Here is a 21,695-nt window from a genome sequence, read left to right on the forward strand (position 1 = left end):
CTTCAAAAAACCACAACTTGACCCCAAAGAACTAGTTAATTATAGACCAATCTCGAATCTCCCTTTTCTGTTCAAGATACAAGAAAAGGTGGTATCCTCACAATTATATTCCTTCTTAGAGAAAAATGGTATATGTGAGGATTTCCAGTCAGGATTTAGACCGTATCATAGTACTGAGACTGCTCTCCTTAGAGTTACAAATGATCTGCTCTTATCATCTGATCGTGGGTGTATCTCTCTATTAGTTTTATTGGACCTTAGTGCTGCGTTTGACACAATTGACCACAACATTCTTATGCATAGACTTGAACACTTTGTTGGCATCAATGTAAGTGCATTAGCATGGTTTAAATCGTACTTATATGACCTCCATCAGTTCGTAGCAGTGAATGAAGATGTATCATATCGATCACAAGTGCAGTATGGAGTACCTCAAGGCTCAATACTAGGGCCGCTACTCTTCACGCTTTATATGTTACCCTTGGGAGATATCATCAAGAAACATGGTGTTAGCTTTCACTGTTACGCTGATGATACTCAGCTCTATATTTCTTCGCGGCCCGGTGAAACACACCAATTTGAAAAACGAATGGAATGCATAGTCGATATAAAAAACTGGATGACAAGTAATTTCTTACTGCTAAATTCTGAAAAAAACAGAGGTGTTAATTATAGGACCTAAAAACTCTGCTTGTAATAACCTAGAACACTGTCTAAGACTTGATGGTTGCTCTGTCAATTCTTCGTCATCAGTTAGGAACCTAGGTGTGCTATTTGATCGCAATCTTTCCTTAGAAAGGCACGTATCTAGCATTTGCAAAAATGCAGAAATGTTAATCCATGCATTTATGACCTCAAGGTTAGACTATTGTAATGCTTTATTGGGTGGTTTTTCTGCACGCTTAGTAAACAAACTACAGCTAGTCCAAAATGCAGCAGCAAGAGTTCTTACTAGAACCAGGAAGTATGACCATATTAGCCCGGTCCTGTCAACACTGCACTGGCTCCCTATCAAACATTGTATAGATTTTAAAATACTGCTCATTACTTATAAAGTCCTGAATGGTTTTGCACCTCAGTATTTGAATGAGCTCCTTTTACATTATAATCCTCTACATACGCTACATTCTCAAAACTCAGGCAATTTGATAATACCTAGAATATCAAAATCAACTGCAAGTGGCAGATCCTTTTCCTATTTGGCACCTAAACTCTGGAATAACCTACCTAACATTGTATGGCAGACACACTCTTGCAGTTTAAATCTAGATTAAAGACCCATCTCTTTAACCTGGCTTACACATAGCATACTAATATGCTTTTAATATCCAAATCCGTTAAAGCATTTTTAGGCTGCATTAATTAGGTATTAATCGGAACCGGAAACACTTCCCATAACACTCTATGTACTTGCTACATCATTAGAAGAATGGCATCTACGCTAATATTTGTCTGTTTCTTTCTTATTCCGAGGTCACCGTAGCCACCAGATCCAGTCTGTATCCAGATCAGAGGGTCACTGCAGTCGCCCAGATCCAGTTCGTATCCAGACCAGATGGAGGATCAGCACCTAGAAAGGACCTCCACTGCACTGAAAGACAGCGGAGACCAGGACAACTAGCCCCAGATACAGATCCCCTGTAAAGACCTTGTCTCAGAGGACCACCAGGACAAGACCACAGGAAACAGATGATTCTTCTGCACAATCTGACTTTGCTGCAGCCTGGAATTGAACTACTTGTTTTGTCTGGTCAGAGGAAAACTGGTCCCCCAACTGAGCCTGGTTTCTCCCAAGGTTTTTTTCTCCATTCTGTCACCGATGGAGTTTCAGTTCCTTGCTGCTGTCATCTCTGGCTTGCTTAGTTGGGGTCACTTCATCTACAGCAATATCCTTGACTTGATTGCAAATAAATGCAAAGACACTATTTAACTGAACAGAGATGACATCACTGAATTCAATGATGAACTGCCTTTAACTATCATTTTGCATTATTGACACACTGTTTTCCTAATGAATGTTGTTCAGTTGCTTTGACGCAATGTATTTTGTTTAAAGCGCTATATAAATAAAGGTGACTTGACTTGACTTAAGGGAAATATGATATTATTGTTAACTTGTTTGTTACAGCACATGACATCTGTAGTTATTAAATTAAACATCTCTTAAAACACTTTTACCCTTTTAAAATGAATATTTTTTAGATGTCTCCTTTTTCCTTAGTGTGAACTCTTTTTACGTCTTGTATTGACTTCAAGTCTATAGTTGAACGTGTATTTCGATAGCCATTGTTACTGACATAACTATAGTTTTGAGGACATTTGTCATAATCATATTAAAATATGCCAGGGTATATATATTTGACTTTGCCAAAATACAAATCTATCAACTTCAAGCAGTGCAGCCGTGTGATGAGGCCTTTGGCCCTCGTTTTTATTGAGGAGAGTTACTTAATGAGGCTAAACATGGTGGAGGTGTTGGACCATAATGGGGACGGATGCTGCTCTATCTGGAAGAGGGGGAGGCTGTTATTATAATTGATAGCCCTTGCCGCTCACTCCCATTTCAAAGTTCATTAACAGCGCTGCACTCCTCGCGTCAAGCTTTCGCAAGGTGCTTCTTGGTTCTCCCCAATGCAAGAGAGATTTATGGACCCAAGATGGATCATCTGAGCTTTAAAAACACACAAGGAAATGAGATCATGGGCTCTAAATCCCTCAAGATCCAAAGATCCCTCTTTCCAGTCCAACTTTCATTTTTGTCTTACTATCATTGTTTTCAAATGAAGCAAAGCTGTCATATACCCCCAGAGAAATACAAAAATACTTCAAATGCATTAAATGGAGCAGAGAGATGATACAAATGTAATTTAAAACAGTGACATTGTTAACATTGTTTTGTCATATGTGGAGGCTTCAAGCAATTGATGGCTGGGATACACTTAACTCTTTTTTTATGTGTACATCACGTCAGCTGAGTGTGCTGAGGTGTGAGGTATTATAGACAGCAGACAGCTAATTATTGCTCTGTCAGAGTGCTGGTGGGGAGGTCACATGGCCAATTCTGACTGACAGTAGAAGAAGCTCGTTGTGTCTGATATATAGACTATACAGAGTCTCTCTTTTATGGAGTTTTCTGGTCTATATTTAAAGGAACAGTATGTATTTCCTGTGTAGTACCTGTCGTGCTCTTTCAAACCTGTATAACTCACTTTCATCTGCAGCAGAACCTGACTTTACCAAGTGTGACATGTTCCTGGATCAACATCTTTGTTGACCCTGGAGCAACATTTTGATTAACCAATCAGATCGAAGAACCAGTCTATAGTTTTTGTGAAGTAAAGGCTTTTTTTGTAGAACAATTTAATAATTGATCTCTGTTGTCCAAAAAACTTGTTTATTGGTTAACAGTAAGTTCCTTTATTATATAGGGTGGAAAAACTGGATATTTCCTACAGTTTTACAGTACAATACTGCTTAAAGTTTTGGGAAGTGAAAAAAAAGACATATTATAATGTATGGTAAAAAAACATAAACTGATTTTCCGCTGTGTCCCCTGCGTTACACAAAAGCAGGTTTTCTTTAATATATATATATATATATATATATATATATATATATATATATATATATATATATATATATATATATATATATATATATAGATAGATAGATAGATAGATAGATAGATAGATATTATATATATTATAAGGGTACAAAACAGATCTTAGTACTTCAGGATATTTACATTATATCAGTTAATGATATTTACATAATACTTAATTCATATATCATCAGTTAATGATATATATTTTTTACTGTAAATTTAGGTTAATTCTATAAAACCTATAATTTTGTTATTAAGAAAATATTGACAAAACTTCCTTTTTTGGGTGAATTGACCCAATTTGTAGCTATAGTATAATATTCAAAGGGAAAATGTGTAATAAAGTGATATTAATGACTCAAGCTGCTGTCTTGATGTTCAAATACTGTTAAAAACTGGTAGAGGGATTTCACAAGATCCCACACGATACATAAAGCAATAACAAGCTGTAAAAGCAAGACCTGCTGTTGCACTTGTCATAACTATTCATTTAAAGCATCAATGGTGAATGAAATTAGCTTTCAAACTTTGGTCTGGTAGGCAGACAGTATTCATTACAGTGATAGATAGTCACAGCATCCCTCTTCCTCTTTTTCGCTTAGTTACGTACATTTCAACTCAGGCACTATTTGTATCGGGTTGATGCTTTCTCTGTTTGTTATACGATCAATAATCTAGCAGGATCATCAGTCTTAAGTTACAGTACTACATGAGCGAAAACAGGACAAAAGATCACTCAAATTTAACATGCATAAGCAACAATCGTTTATGATTCAGTATTGCAATTATAGACAATAATAAATCTTGCCATCCTTTTTAATGAGTACAGGACGTCTAAGAAATCCCTTCAGCGTACTGAGTTACAATACGACTGACAATTACTGCAGACTTCTAACCAGTTTGTCCATTTCCAGAAAGCTATTGTTTTAAAATGATCTTCAGTGACATATTGGTGGCATTTACAAGTGAACTAAATGCCACTGAAATTTTATTCCTGAAGCAACAGAATGCATTTTTGGGAAACATGTGTTTAATAGCTTTATATTAAATAAATCTACATTATACTACCCACGTAAAAGGAGTAACTGTTCATCAAAATAATCTTTTTACCTCACATTTATGACAAAAACCTCAACAAACCATGTTTTAGAAAAAGATTACAATCATCTCTGAATCTCAGTTGTGTTAATCACTTGGTAAATACCTACCAAGATTATTGCAGCAATCATTGTTAAAATAATTCTCCTTTGTATCCTTTAAGCAAAAATTTATGAAAAATGTGAGAAAAAAAAAGATGAAAACAAAGTTCAAGTGTTTGCCAGAAAACAAGAAGTGTGTTGAGAAGTGTCAGCTAAATTTAGCCAAAGTGCTTTCAGTAGATCACTGATTTGGATCAAAACTAACTTTTCATTTGTAATTTTCATCTTTCTATTTAAGCTGTCAAACAAGAAAGCTGAAAGCAGCATATTGTACTCAAATGCATGCAGATCTATTATTATAGATCTATTAATATAAGTTGTTACAAAAGCATAAATTAATAATAGGAACTAATAGGTATACCATTTAGGATAAATAAGGAACAAAGATGTACCTTTTAGTTTTTATACTCTAGGGTAGCCTACCAGCCTAGTAATAGCTTTGTACCTTTTTTCCTGAGAGTGAACACTTCCGTGTATTCTGTTTTTGTTTTTTCCACAGCTCACCCAGACCTAGTGATGTCACTGGATACAGTCACTTTTTCCATTGGTTCTGGTCTGCTTACAAGCCTGGAGTGTCATTGAGTGACATCAGCATTCCCATCCAGGCCTGGGAACACTTACTTGGAGCTAAACCCCTCTCAGCCATGCACCATAGATCTGTCACTGACATCACATGTCCTCATAACCAAACAGCAGGCCACACAAACACAGACGGCAAACACAGGTAGGTCTCTGACTCTCATATGGGATAAATGATGATGCTGTTATGTTGACAGAAAACAATGAATACCTTTTAGACAGCTGTCAGACTGTATTCAAGGGCCCAACCCATGAAGCTTCCCTATAGATTCAGTTACTTGTCAACACCATTGGAATGGACAAAAATAGAGCTGAGTCTGAAATTTAAATAACGGTCATATTTATCATACTCAGAGTATTTAAAAAAATCTTACTGCAGACACATTATTTGAATAAATGAAGATATCTATTCTTGCCCTCTCTTATAAATATTTCATTAATTTAATCACCATTTTTCATGAACTGAAAAGAGGGCATATTTTTCATTTTGCCTTTGATATTAAAATGTTACATTTTAAGAATTGTTCCGTTCTCTTGAAGAGATTCTCTTTTTAACAGAGTTGACTTCTGTGCCCTCCAAAACATGTTGATCCTTTAATGCCAGTGTTTTTAGACGTCAGGATGAATCTTTTTGTTATTATCTTTAGCTTGCATTCAACATTAATTTTTAGTGTACATTTTAAATAACTAAAACAGTTAAACTGTTAATAATCATAATTTTTAAATTAAAGTCAGAGTGGTGCCAGAGTTATTTTATTTATTTATTTTTAACTGGTGAAGAAAATTTATTTGTAAAAGTAAAAACCCAATTATTGTGACATTAAATGATGGACACAGAAAAGTTTTATAACATGAAATGTTTTCACATGAAACTTTCATGTTTAATTAAAATCAGTTAAAGTCTTTGTGAAAATGCAACTACAAAGAAGATTAATATTCTATAATTATATAAGATTAATATTATACAAAAAACATTTAATTGATCAAAAATGGCAGTAAAGAATTTTATACTCACAAATAAATCTATTTAAAATTAAATACTGGAAACGCAACACGATGTATGTATATAAACATTTGGTTTATATGTTTAAATATTCTAATAATAAGAATATATTTGATTATAAAATTTTTGTAAAGGTGCCATAGAATGCATTGATACAATATTTTTAACTGCTCTCTGATGTCCCCAGAGTGTGTATGTAAAGTTTTATCTCAAGATACACCACAAATCATTTTTAGAGCTTGTTGAAATTGTCACTTTCAGGGTATCAGCCAAAACACACTGTTTTTTGTCTGTCCCCTTTAAATGAAAATGGTGCTCCCGCCTCCCTTTTCAGACAAGCAAGGAACTTCAAGAGCTTATGCTCACGGGCATACAGTACCACCGGTGTTACGGTTTTACTGGTGGTGACCGTTTTACTGATCCTTTTTTTACTAACTTCTTAGACATGCAAAGCTTTTGGGAAACTAAGCCCTGGTAGCACGTGAAGGCAGCATTAGTAGAAACAGGCAGAAAATGGTAGCCTAAGCGACATAATTCTTACAGAGAGCCAAAAAGCTCTTTTGGAAAACAAAATATAATGCGTGATGCTTACTTTGTCTGGAGTCTAGACTTTTGCGCACAAAGTGTTGCCTCGTTTGTGAGGTAGTCCGGTGTAAAATATTTCCTTTGAAAATGAAAGCTAACCACTGTGTCCTCAGCTGTCTATAAGACTCCTATATTTGTTGGTGCTTCCTAACACGCAACACTTTTAGTGGTTCTTTGGCGCTGACATTGTAAAAAGTACCTCCAGCAGCTACAGCAAGAGAACAGTAATGGCAGACTGCTGTTTCTCACTCAATGCTGTGTATATGCTAATATGGCAGAGAAGTCACAAATGGGCTTGACTTTCCCCGAGTATGACATCATAGTAGTGAGAAACCTGGAACTGCTAGTGTGGAGACCTGATTATGATTTATTAGGATTATAAAACAATGAGTTGCAGGATTTTTACTATTATAGACTGGTTGTTTTCACACAGTTGCCACACAATTGTATTCAAACACCTTATAAAAGTGATTTTTGCATTCTATGGCACCTTTAAATGATTCATTTTATTCCATATTATGTATAATATGCATTTTGTTATGTGCAATTTATTTTGCGATATGAATAATTTTATATAATTTCATAGCCTATAATTGACATGCTTTTTCCTTAGTTAAGTGAAAAATACCTTGAAATTGCAACTAATTTTTATTTTGCATGCTGTTCATTCTGCTGTGTTCACTCTGGCAACTGAATACTGTATTATGTAACAAAACAAATTCAAGTGGCGCCTCCTTACTCCGAAGCTAAGGAGAACAACACAAGAAGAGGAGGACCAAGACATATTCACTTGATTCAGTAAGTTAGTTGCTAGCTGAACAACATTAAAACGATGAGAACACCTGGGCTGAGCATATGTGAATGACGGAACCGGCTCCGCCTAAATCCGTTGCGCTGGAGAGAGGAGGGGGACGACGAACAGTCGACAAGGAGAGAGACTGATAAAGGAGGGAGGAACTGCTGAAGAATCAGACCAACTACGATAAAACCCAGAGAGCCACACCGGGGCTGAGATTATGACGTAAGCACGGTCCTCGAGCGTTCCGCGCATCCATTGCGCTCCTCAGCAACTTGGTGAAGAGACTCGCCGGCGCGCGTGAAGCTCGGAAGCAGCTGCGCTCAAGCCTCCTCGCCTTATAAAGTACGTGGGTGACGAAAGCTATCGCGTGCGCGTAAATTCAGCACTTGGTTCACGAGACAGCTCCGGTGTGTCGGCTTTCCTAACTGGACTCAATTTCAAGAGCAGTTCTTTCAGTACTTTTTAAAACACTCTCGCGCGCATGAACATTAGAAGAGTCATCATATTTACTGCTTTCATCTAACTGAGATCCATAGTCTGGGACATTCTCCACTAAATATGTACCAGGGGCATTTGCAGGTAAGACTCTGCTCACATAATACGTACAATACTTTTCTTTACGCTTATGATGGTTGTTATTTGAATTGATTTAGTTGCAATGAAATCACTGGATTGCACTGGAAGCATGTTAGGTGCAATTCTTAAGTGATCAGTGCATTGAAATAATATGCCAGAGCTTTATGAGTTAAGTTGGGTTTTGTCCTCCTCCTTAAGATTATTGCTTGCTGTTGATGTTTGTTGTGTTAATTATCTTTATTCCGTGATATAAGATATATAAATGGCAGATAGGCTCTGAAATGGTGATATATGCTATACTTATATGTAAAGAAAAGGCCAGTTTATGCATGAGCAAACCAAAGAAATGTTAGACCAGTGCTGTTCATCTAGTTCAAATGATGCAGATGCCAGTTGGACAAATTAAAAGGTAAAATAAGCTGTCTGCAAAAAAGAAATAAAAGCAAGTTTCCAGTTTCAAAAACACTGGCATCCACATCCACTGTGCTGTGGATGTACTGCTAAAAATCACTCACTCAAAGTTGCACACTTTGTTGTAGTATCACCAATAGTAATTTACCCAACATTTTTTGTATCACCTGGGGAATAAAAAAAACAGGCCTACAGAGTTGAACTTTGTAGAAGCAATCCATAAATCATGTTTTGTACAAAATGAGACGCATGGGGCTCTTTTGAACCTCTATTCTTACTACAGCAATAATAGGGTTTGTTTTGTTATTATTTTATGAAGATCTCTTAATTACGTAACTGCTAAATTAAAGCAGGCAGCACTTTGTTTACCAAGTCTTAAAACTCCCAAGTAATTTACCAGCTGAATATTTTATGACTTCTTTTACAGCTTCTTAGGAAACCAGAGTAGCTTTTTAATACCCTTTGTCTACGACAGATGTGGCTTCAGTTACCTTCATATCACTTAGATAGTGATTGGCTTCACTAAATTCATTATATTTACAATAATTTTTTAGACTTACCACAGTTTCATACTTAGACACCTATTTACCTATGTGCATACATATCTATGTAAAATGATATACCATATGCAACAATGTAAATACGAGTATAATTGTTCCATTGTGTTATTAATGTTCCAGGAGACAGAAAATGGATGTCTTTTCAGCACAAAGGTAATCGGACACTTGATAAGAGTCTCATATGTTCCTATTCATAACTGTTCTCTTCATGTTAGAGGCTTTTATTTCAGACTTTGGGGAGTTAGGCAGAGTAAGATATCACGTTTTCTCCGTCAGGTAGGGAGGTAATTTAAGAGGAAATGTTCTGTCTGTGCAAAGCAGATGTTTTATCTGTCCTTCACTGGGCTCTTTGCAGCTCCTCCCCCCTAAACAGAAACACTTATCTTGACAGTGACGGCTCATTCTCCCTTGAAGCCATCTCAGAGTATATGCTGTTTACTGTTTCGCTCCATCGTTGGTGAAAAGAATGAGTATTGCTTTTCTACACTAGTGCTGGAATTTATATTACAGGCAAGCAGTTCGCATTTGCACAATATGTATAAATATACATAACTGCATTGCTGCAAAGAGTTCAAAAACAAATTTCTAAGCAATAATTAATTGATACTTAAGGATACAAGATAGTCAGAGTTAACTCCATTAACAGATGAATATGCTTTGCTGGTTTTCGCTGTTAAAAAAGAAAACTTGGATTTCCAAGTTTGTGAGTAGCTTCGCTGTATTAAACAATATCTTACCACACTAGGGGGCATTGGAAATCAATATTTCACTGTGATCATTTTCATAGACCATATTTCTTTTAGGGGTAGCATGTAAATTCTGCCGTTTCATCTTCAACAACACAATACGATTTGATAATAATATATGTAAAAAAAAAAAAACAATAAGAATTCAAAAGCTGTCAAATACTCAATACTCTTCTTTCACAAAAACACAGAGGGTTTGTTCTATCTTATATTTCCTCTGTGACAATCTGTGCATTGATACCTGCAGATAAATATCAAAGAAGTTATTTTAAGAGTCATTTTACCCATTTAAACCAAATAGATCAGCTCACACCTCAGATGTAACAACACGTGTTATAATTACTATAAATAACTCCAGTTGCTTGGGTGATTCCTGCCCTTTACAGCCATATGGCTGTTTGAGATTAATTTGCAACGCAGTGTGTTGCGTTCTCTATCAAACATGGGCATCACAAACAGCCCAAGTGCAGCTATCTGTGTGCGTAATGTGTCTGTCTAACTCCTGCTATCACTGAAATGCACCACGCTGTCTGGCCAAGACTAAGCACCTTATGGAACACTGGCAATATCTCCCGTGCCTTTTTACTTTTATATTACTTTAATCTTTATATCATTTATTTAATCTATATCTTCTGCATCTTCAGGATTTAATGGATTGTCTCTATACCCCTTTGCTCAGTTCAGGCTTTACTTGCCATTTTTGATCCAAAGCCTGATCTTTTTTTCCATCTAATTTTCAGAAAAACTTAGTTAGTGTCCGATTCCCTACAGGATGAAACCCCTGTTTCAGAATCTAATTAAGAATCATTGGTGTCACAGTTAAATATTCTATTAGCGTATCTCAGTTCTTTTTTCTGTAAATCCATTGAATGCTTTCATAAATGGCAGTATACAACCATACAACCCTGAAATTAACTATAAAGCAGTTTAATTATATGTATTATTATTTATAGGAGTCACCGAGTCACTGAGCACACTTAAAAGTGTTTGCAGTGTTCCAGACTATCAGTACACATACTGTTTTGGCTTTATTTATAAATATTTTGCTCGTGGAGCAGAATTAGACTACAATTGGCCAAACTGTGTAAAATGTAAGTTACTCATTCTTGGATTGTTTATAGAACTTTTAAAAAGGAATGTATTGTATAACTGTATACAAGCAATATCATACCTCCATTCATGGCTTACTGCAAGGCCATACTGGTTTTCTGAAAAATAGGCTGTATTTTTTTATTATTATTATATATATTATATTTCCATTTATAACTATAAATGAAAGGCAAGGTGTGGTACAATTATTCACTTAAAGTCATTTGTACTGCTAGCTAACAATTGGCCATTACCCTCAACAGAGCATCTGTAAAGCATTTACTGTGCTCTGTCAGCCTTTTTTCAAATATAAAATTATATATAAATGCAACATTATCCTCCCATTTTCTAAATTGCCTGCCTAATGGGTATCTCATAGAGCTGCTGTGTTGTGTATAATCCCTTGGTGTAGCTTTGCCTTGTGAATATAGTCTCTCTGATTTCCCACAGGTGTGCAGATACAGTCCTGTCAGATGTCCTCCTACCATGTGGCTCTGACAGGCTGACAGCCATGTTGTCTGTTGGCTTTTTCATGTTGTGTCCCTGGCTTTGACAGTGGTAGTGCTTTTGCCAAGGAGGTGAACAGCAGTTCATCTCGGGCTCAGAAAAAGTGATTGAGACATGCTTGTGTGACACCTCTGAGAGTGTGAAACATGCAGCCCAGACTGCTGCACGCTGAGACGAGGGGGATACAAAGACCCTACAATTGTGACAGCTATTGATTTATGTGAGAGGGTCTCAATATGACCTTTCAGGGCCTTTCTCAATAGAAACGCCTGAGAAAGAAAAAGACAAATAGTTTTATAGAGTCTCTCTCCTCTGAATATTAATGTAATAAGCATAGATTAATCCTTTGTGATGTAATGAAGGTTACATAAATGATGTTACGATGATAAAATTACAAGCAAATTATAATAGTGCCCTGCTGGAAACAGCACACTTTAAAGAAATAGAACTGCTATTATTTAACTGTAAAAAAATAAAATAAATAAATAAAGCAAGATATTTTTTTGTGTGTGTATTGTAGCCAAACATCAATTCATGCAAATTTCAGCTCTACTCAAACATTTATCTGAGGTTTAGGCTTTTCCGAAATTAAAAGATGCCAGGTTCAATCGCTAATGGATCTCAAAAGTGTGTACTTTCGAAAGAGATGAAATTTCTGTCATCTTCAAAGATGAAAATCGTCATCATTTACTCACCCCCATGTCATTTCAATCTTGTATGCATTTCTTTCTTTTGTGGAGCGTAAACAAAGATACTGTATTAAGAAGAATGTTGGATCACCAAACAGTTGGGGTTCCTTTTAACTTTCGTTGCATGGACAAAAAATCCAACAGAAGTCGTATGGAAACCAAACCGGTCTTTAATCATTTACTCACCCTGATGTCATTCCAAACATGTAGGCCTTCTTTTATCTCTGGAACATGACAGAAAACATTTTGAGAAATATCCATGTTTTTCTCCATACAGTGGAAGTCAGTGGTCACTAGAATGGTTTGGATACAAACATTGTTCAAAATATCTTCTTGTTTGTTATACAGAAGAAAAAAAAAATTAAATGGGTTTGGAATGACACGAGGAGCAAATCTTCTTTTTTGGGTAATCTGTTCCTTTAAAAGAAAGGTTATGGCTGATCTGTTAGAATCAACTTTTGATTTATTTGCAATGAATTAGTTGCTTTGTACACTGGATTTGACTAAACTAGAGTGTCAGGCAAGCTAGTGGGTACCTTTATTGCACAAAGACTCAGACATCAATGTTAACGAAGCATGTTTACATAGCTCAGCTGGTTCAGCATGGTTCATATGATGCCAAGGTCATGGGTTCAGTTCCCACCGAACATGCATACTGCTAAATGTATAGCTTGAGTGCAGTGTAAGTCACTTTGGTTGTGACACCTTGCATGTTATGACTGCTTTAATGGAGTATTTTAGCTTACACAGTCAGTTTGTCTAGCTGTTGAGAGTGCATCTGTCTCTCAGTATCCGTCACAGTAATACTAAAATCCTGTTGATAGAGTCCGGAAGAAGGACAGTGTAATAGAGAGGGACATGTGGCAGCTTTTCAAATAAAATCAATCGACCATCTGTCTCACTCAAGGTGTGCTTCTTGACAGGGGGTATTTTACATCACCGATGAGGAGGATCTCACTGCTGGTGTTTGATTTGAGTTTTGCATGTCCGTCTCAACTCTTAAGCCTAAATTCCTGAAGAAACAAACAGACAAGGGACTATTTTGTCCTTTACCTGTTAGAGCTGGTTAGGCTGAATGTGTCACGTCTCTCATGGACACTTATCTGAGAGGACAAAACTCAAGGCCGGCAGGGAAAACAATCAGTGGGAGATACTTAGAGTGAAAAGAGAGTCAGGAGAATCAGACCGAAGCAGGCGGAATAAGTTATGGTGTTCACTTTCCCCCCGGAGAATATGTGAGTAGCTTTTGTCGAATCTTTATCTCATTTTGGTGTGTGATGGTCCGTCTGACTCTGTCACTTCTTTAAAGGCAGTAAATAAATGATGAGTCTTACATGAGAGATGTTCTGTTACGTAATGCATAAAAAGAGGGTAATTAATATATAATAAATTAGAAATGTTAAAAATTTCATGGATGGAGGGAAAGTTGCAAGGCGAGTGAAAGACTTTCATCAAGAAGCTGCTTCTGATGTACTCAGTGTGTGGCGAAGGCTTTGGGAAAACATGTTGGAAAAGCATGAACCCGGAGTGCAATGTTGTGTGCATGTCTTTTTTCTTTCTTTCTGAGGGTTCAAAGACAGCATCAGATTACAGTGTTATTTTTTTATGATCGTGAATTTAAATATGATGGTATGCAGTATGAACCGGAGCCAAACGAGGTCACCATTGAGGGAATAGGAAATTTTGCACATGCTATTCCAAAATTCAAAAGAATCTCAGTATAAGCTTGGGATGAGGAACTATAGTAAAATGAGCAGGTCAGTTAGGAACAATTCCTTTGAGCTTTAAATCCAAACTCATTGCGAGAAGTAGGGCAGTTTCCACCATCCCTGCATGGTGCCTCATCCATCTCTAAGTGCAGCCTATAGATACAATCGCTCTGCCTTCATCAGGGTCCATGGTGGACTCATCAGCTATAGGCGTTATATGAGGCTAGTCATCGGGGAAGACAGGATGTGCTTTGGCACTGTAAAATGTAGACAGACAAATATGAACCCTCATCTAATCTCTTTGAAGTGGCACCAATTCTAGCAGAGGTGTAGCAGCCATAGTTACTGGGCGAACATTTATTTTTATTTTTATTTTATTTTTTTTCGTGTTTTATATTTTGTTTGCTTGTTTCATGTTTTTATTTTTAGTTCGTTTTTTGTTTTGCGTTTCATGTTTGTTTGATTTTGTTTATTCTGTTTTATTTTATTTTGGATTGTACATTTAGTTATAGCTCTCCATAAAAAGGCAACCAATGTACACATTTATCTTTTGTTCTGGATGTTAGCTTGCTAATTTTTGCCCAGTCAGTTTACAATTGAGAGACAAAAGTAGAAGTGCAGAAATTCTTCTTTCTTTAGTTTCTAATATCTCTATAGCAACCCTTCCTAAAAGCAAAGAGAAAGCAATTTTAACATGCAATTACTGCACTTTCCAATGAACAATTATGGAGATCTTATATCTATTGATTATGGACATCTTATCTTCATCTATCCACTCTTTTTGCATGCTCTCTCCCTCTCTTTTCCCCTCCCTTTCTCTCTCTCTCTCTCTCTACCATTGCTAATTAACTGAACCAAGCCATTCTGGAAACTAGTCACCAGAGATCAGAGAGAAAAACAAACAGAGACTTCTCTGATTTTTCAAATTAATGTTTAAGGCTTTATGTGACACAAAATAGTCTCAAAACTCCATTACATAACATTTGGGGGAAGCAACAGCATCTGAGAGAATCTTGACAAATCAGGATAATTGCTGTAGAAGAAGGTGAGCATAATTGCATAAAGTGAGACCAGCTTAACTGAGGGTGTGGATGTAGTCAGATTTCTTTTTGATGTTTGAAGATTTATGGTAGAGATGTGAATTTTATTCATCACACAGCAAGCAATCTTCAGCTGTAATTGAATCAAAACCCTGACTTGATTCCAGATACTTATACCTTTGTTGCTGAGGCTAGTACATAGCAGCTTAAAAGGCTCATTTTGTAACACGGGAGACTTTAAAGGGATAGTGCACCCCAAAAAGAAAAAGAAAAATGAAACTTCATCACACTCACTCACCCACGTGCCTTTCTATACCTGTTTGACTTTCATTCTTTCTTGGGGCACAAAAAGAGATGTTCAGCAGATGTTCAGCTGTTCTCTTTCATACAGTAGAACTGGATTGGGACCAAAGGCTGCCAAGCTTCAAAAAGGAAACACACACACACACACACACACACACACACTTGTAATTGCTTATAGTACATTTGGGGACCAAATGTCCCCACAGCAAGGATAGTGAAACCTGACATTTTTGACATTGAGGGGACCAGCCTTCTGTCCCCGTGGGGGGTGATTAAAAATAGTAAATGATGTTTATCTGAACCTGTGACGATGCAAAGAGTTTTCTGTAAGGGGTAGTTGTAGGGTTAGGGGATAGAAAATACCATTTGGTCATAAAAGTAATTGAAGTCTATGGAAGTCCCCACAATTCACAGAAACACACACACACACACCATAAATTTCAAGTCTTCTGAAGCTATAGCTTTGTGTGAAGAACTGAGCTCAAATGTAAGTCATTGAATAGAAAAGCTGCTTTTTTATATACAGTAAAAAAAAAAAAAAAAAAAAAAAAAAAAAAAATATATATATATATATATATATATATATATATATATATATATATATATATATATATATATATATATATATATATATATATATATATATATATATATATATAACATCTTCAGCTCCATTTAACAAAGTTTTGTGTCTGAATGCAAAACCAGTTTTGTTCCACCAAGTCAAAGTCAAATTAGTCAAATTGAGGTGCAAAAAAACGATGTAAGAAAAGCTATTTAAGACTTTTGGCATCCTGAATATCATGAAAGAGTTTATAGGACACAGTGTTTTATTATATGCACTGTAAGCTGGCACTTCCTGTTAAATAGAGCAGGGAACAAGGAATCAGACCTTGATAAATATGCATATTAACCTATAATATGCCAACCAAAACATTGTTGCACTTCCATTTCAGGGGGCACAGTACAGGAAGCGACAACAACATTGGCAGACAGTTTGGGGTTTACCTCAGTAGAGGGCTTTTTAAAGAGACTCAAGGATACATCAGCAGGGGGCAGTGCCTCCAGCACAGCTGTGACCCAAACCCTTGCCTGGTCCCATCTGTTCCACACAAGCTCGCATGTGATGAGGTCAAGTGGTGCTGGCATGATGAATTCCCCTCTCAGAAACAGAGGAGATCATGCTGCATGCAGTAGAAATGGTCAAAGGGCAACATCCTATCCATCCTTTACAGACTTCTTCATGAAAAATGGAAGATGCAACCATATTTGACAGGAGTGTAATGCAAACAGGAAGGACATAGATAGGGATAGGATAAACCTTATGGTGTAGGTGTATGATGTAGTATATTCATAAGATTGCAATTCAGAAAAATAACATTTGTTACAATGCACACCACAAGACTGAAGTGTTGAAACTGAAGCGCTCTTCCAAAACCCAGTAAATTGTCCACGGATGCAGCATTTTAGGCATCATATGCATCCTCCTGACGCAAAATCTGTTCCAAAAGGTAGGCATCTTAATTACTCTGCTTCCAAAGATACTTTGCTTTGGCCAAATTCTGACGCATTGCATGTATCCTTTATGGAGAAGCCAATCCCATGATGCATTATGACATGCTAAGAAGTTATTTGATCATTCATAAGTGTGAAGTCATTAAGATTAAACAAAATGTTGAAAGAAGTCTCTTAAATTCACATTTATTTGGTCAAAAATACAGTAAAATAGAGATGTATAATTTATAATGTATAATGTCTAAATTTTAGCCGCCATTACTCTAGATTAAATGTCACATGACTTTCAGAAATCATTTCAATATGCTGATCTGATGCTCAAGAACAATTTAGTATATGTATAAATGTACGGTATACTATCAATGTTGAAAATAGTGCTACTTAATATTTTTGTAGAAACTGTGATACGTTTTTTTGTCATTATGAAGTTCAAAAGAACAGCATTCGTTTGAAATATAAATATATAATAAATATTAACATTGTTATAATTGTCTTTAATGCCACTTTCAATCAATTTAATCTTGCTCTAAAAAACATAATGACAAAAAAATTGTAGTATAAGTACATTTGTATTTAATTAAATACTGAAAAGTATCAATAAATTATTCAAGTGTAATCAAAAGATAATTTTATCCAATATTTCTTTATGCTTTCATAAAATATTCTGTAAGCATTGAGCCTTTACCTTAGCAAAATGCTGACATCAAACTCAAGAGAAATCAATATGAAGTCCAGTCTTCCATGCTATTATTTGTGTGTTGTGTACAATAAAATACAACCATCAAGACGTTTTGTGTAAACTGTCCAAATGTTGTTTTTAAATTAATTCTGCTTGTTTTTCAAAGACAAAAAGGCCATTTGTAATGCCTTAATCTGCCTTGAAAATGCCTCAAAGAGAATTAATCACAAGTCGGGATAACAATGAAAAATAAAAAAATCCACATAAATCCCTTCATAGGGAGGGTAAACAAAAAACTGTCTACAGCATGGCCGACATGATTTAGAGCTCTGCAAACAGCAGCACGTGTTTCTATTTTGGTCTGATAAAACAGCTCATCTTTTGGTCACCTCTGATGAGCTGATCCGCTTCAATCACTCATGGTCCTCAAATACTTGAAGCCCAAGCACAGGCAGCTAGCTGTGTTTGCACCAATCACTTGTAATCTTTGACCAACAGATCACTGACTGAATGCACACCTATATGAGAGAGGACAAGAGCGGCTGGTTGTATTACAAACACCCGACACGAGACATTGGCCTACATGCACATTTCCACCAGGTGTTCAGGGATCGAATGTGTGAGTGTGGTTGTGTTTGTCTGAGAGGGCTGGACTGACCCCTAAGCACACAGTCTGGCTCTACTGTCATGGGGCTCGACTAGACGAGAAACAGATGGCTCTCTCAGGTAGTGGCTGTGTAGTGTGTGTGGACTTTCTCTATGGAATTCCTTCTGCTGAAACAGCTTGTTTTTCCAGCCAAACTCCCTTCTTGCTGAAGCACATACTTCCAGCGCATTAACACAGGCACACACCATCATAAATGTCAAATTCCTCCCTTTATATTTAGCTAGGGGGTTGAGATATATATATAGGACTGATATATTTATATTTTTTTGTAAACTATATTTGCATTATTAAATAAATTAAATATGCGTTCCTCCTAAATTATCTAATACTAATATTAATTCAAAGTAACATCTTCATTTAAAATGAAACAGTGGTCTAGACTTGAACATATCTACTATCATCATTGCTTAGTTACCCAATAGTTTGCTATGTCAGCATTTATGACAAGCACTTATGTCACATAAGCATTTCTAGGCAATGGTTGAGAGCTACAAAAAAGAAGCCGAAAACAATTATAATCTTACAATCAATTTAAAAGGTCATGTTTTAGTGTCACAACCAGTTTGCATTACTCTACAGACATCCTGCTAAATTGGATGATGTGAGTGCATCTATAGAAATAGCTCCTCATACAGAGAGCAGTTGAGCATGGCAGATAATTCCTCTGGTGGCAGGGGGCTGTTTGTCAGCAAATAAAGTGGATTCTTGCTGCCAGTGAGGAACCAGTACATTATTGTTTGCTTAGTGGAACAAATTGAGTGGTAAAAGATGAAAAGAAAATCACTTACAATCCAATGGGAAAATGTATGAATAAATTTATCTAAAATAATTAAGGCAGAGGCTATTTACTCAAAGTCATGAAGTGAGATGGTATTTGCACCTGGTGTTAATACAATATGAGTACCTTTTATGAATTAGTGTACCATTTTCTATTTACAATATTTGACAATAATATCTGTACTATTAATATCTGTTAATCTGTAGTATACCTCTGTTTAAAAAAAATTGAATCTATATGTTTGTATGTTTTTTTGGAAATAAGTTAATACTTTTATTCAGCAAGGAAGCATTTGATCAAAGGTGACAGTAAAGAAATTATAATGTTACAATTTCGAATGAATGCTGCTATTTTGAACCTTGTATTAAAATGATTTTTGTAGTATCATGAGACGCTGAAGACTGAACTAATGGCTGCTGAAAATTCTGCTTTGCACCACATGTACAAATTACTTTTTGAAATACATTAAAATAGAAAACAGTTACAAGATTTGTAATTATATTTCACAATTATTGTTTATATATAATTTCAGTATTTACATAGGTTGCAGATATATTATTGGTGTAGTTTATGAATGGTGTACTATGCGAAAAAAAAAAAAAAATTCCCTGTATGTACCCTCCAGAATCTCCAGCATCCAGACTACATTCAATCATAGTTCACCGTCACGCTGTGTGGCCAGTGCTAAAACGAACACAAAATCACTCACCATCAATGACAAAATGTGAATTCCATTGTATGATGACAATGATCTACATTCATAAACCTACCTCATGAATTCTGATGTTGCATACATTTTAATGTCAGACACGTCCCTTACAGGCTGAACAGACCCAAATGATCTCTGTCTGTCATGGTATACCAGTCCAACTAGCAAACCCTCAAGCAGTGGACCATGTCAATTATTTCCCATCCTCAGGCACAGATCCTATCCAGCGTGGTCTGCCAAGGCAAAGGTCAGTCGTGACCCGGGCCCTGGCACGAAATCGCTGAAATCATAGAAAAACAGCTGTGTCCTATGTAATTTATTCGATTTAGTCTTCACATAGATAATACTTTACATCATTTTGTGTTTTTTTTTTAAAGTGTTAGTTCACCCCAAAATGAAAAATCTGTCATTCATTATTCACCCTCATATCGTTTAAAACCGGAAAGACATACATTCATCTTCAAAACACAAATCAAGATGTTTTGGATGAAATCCGAGAGCTTTCTGACCCTGCATAGACAGCAACGAAACTACCCCGTTCAAGGCACGTGTCGTGGTACTCTAATGAATGCGTGTAGAAGACTGTCGCTGAAGAAAAGAAATTGTTGAATAAAGTCATTATTTTGTTGTTGTTGTTGTTTTTTTGTGCACAAAAAGTATTCTCGTAGCTTCAGAAAATTCAGGTTGAACCACTGATGTCACATGGACTATTTTATTGATGACCTTACTACTTTCTGGGCTTTGAATGTGACAGTTGCATTGCTGTCTATGGAGTGTTCAAATTAAGATATTTTTGATGAAATCAAAATATTTTCGTTTATTTTTTGTATATTTATTTTATCAAACAATTTGTGTTCCGAAGATGAACAAAGGTCTTTCGGGTTTGGACATGAGGATGAGTAATTAATGACAGAATTTACATTTTTGGGTGTACTAACCCTTTAATTTAGCTCAACTGTTTTGCTATTGTCTGTAACATCTGTGCTATTTTCCCCAGTACATTGTAATAGTCGACTAATTCAAGGCTGATAAAATAGTGCCAACTGCCAACCCAGAGACATTCCAGGAGCTTAACAAAAAAAAAAATAATAAAAAAAGGATGAAAAACAATAAACAAATGTCAGTTTAAAAATGAGAACATTGTTAGCAGTGGCTTAGACAACCTTCTAGTTGCATAAAAACATACTGCACCTTTAAATTGCAATCTGAAGTTCTCCGCCACGTATTGTATTGATAATAAATAAAACAGCTGGTGATGAACTCACTTTGTAATTGCTACTTGAGGGGAAATAAGTTTATGCTCAATCATCTCCCAACTTCATTCACTGTAGTTCTGAATTGCCTTGCATCACATTTGTGACCTGCCGCGTTGTTTTAGGAAATGAGGATGGATGGCATGATTACCCGAATTTCTCCATGGCTGGTGCAATCAAGACCATGGTACTTGTCAGATCTCACATGGAGCCCTTGCACTCCATTGCAGCCACAAAGACAAGTCTAACATAATGGCCCTCCGCAATGAAGTCCTCAGCAGTTCCTGTGATTAGCTTATGCAGATTGACATTTACGTGGCCGTGGGAGAGCTCGCTTCTTATGCTCTCTATCAAAAAAAGCATTCAAGTGAAAACACAGCCTCGTAGATCTAGCCTCTATCATTTGTCAGCCCCAAAATGTATGCCCCTCTTCCCAACCTCCTGAAACTGATTGCCACCAGTACTTCATGTTTTTTCTCTCACTTGGAAGAATATTGCTGATGAACAGCTCAAATCATGCAGTGCACATCTTTCATTTAGAGTGATGGAGAAGGAACAAGAAAGAAAAGAAGATGATGATGAAGTTCTTTTTCATCTTTGACTGTGTCATGCACACTTGAAAGCAGGTTTGTAACTCCATACCTTGAGATCAATAGGTGGAAGAGGGCCAACGGCCGGTTTAAATCTGTCCCAAC

The 21,695-nt window shown here is 36.3% G+C and overlaps 1 protein-coding gene across 6 annotated transcripts in view; it reads left to right on the plus strand.

Moving 5' to 3' along the window:
* The first annotated feature begins 7,645 nt into the window (after nt 1–7,645).
* Nucleotides 7,646–21,695, plus strand: part of LOC127959906 (PEX5-related protein) — a 69,649-nt gene continuing 55,599 nt past the window's right edge. For all 6 annotated transcript variants that reach the window (XM_052559336.1, XM_052559338.1, XM_052559337.1 and 3 more), the window contains exon 1: nt 7,646–8,348. In XM_052559336.1, coding sequence (XP_052415296.1) covers nt 8,328–8,348 — 21 coding nt within the window. In that variant the 5' untranslated portion in view covers nt 7,646–8,327. The remainder of the gene's footprint in view (nt 8,349–21,695) is intronic.

The sequence above is a fragment of the Carassius gibelio genome, chromosome B6, assembly GCF_023724105.1.
Source record: "Carassius gibelio isolate Cgi1373 ecotype wild population from Czech Republic chromosome B6, carGib1.2-hapl.c, whole genome shotgun sequence".
Classification (NCBI taxonomy): domain Eukaryota; kingdom Metazoa; phylum Chordata; class Actinopteri; order Cypriniformes; family Cyprinidae; genus Carassius; species Carassius gibelio.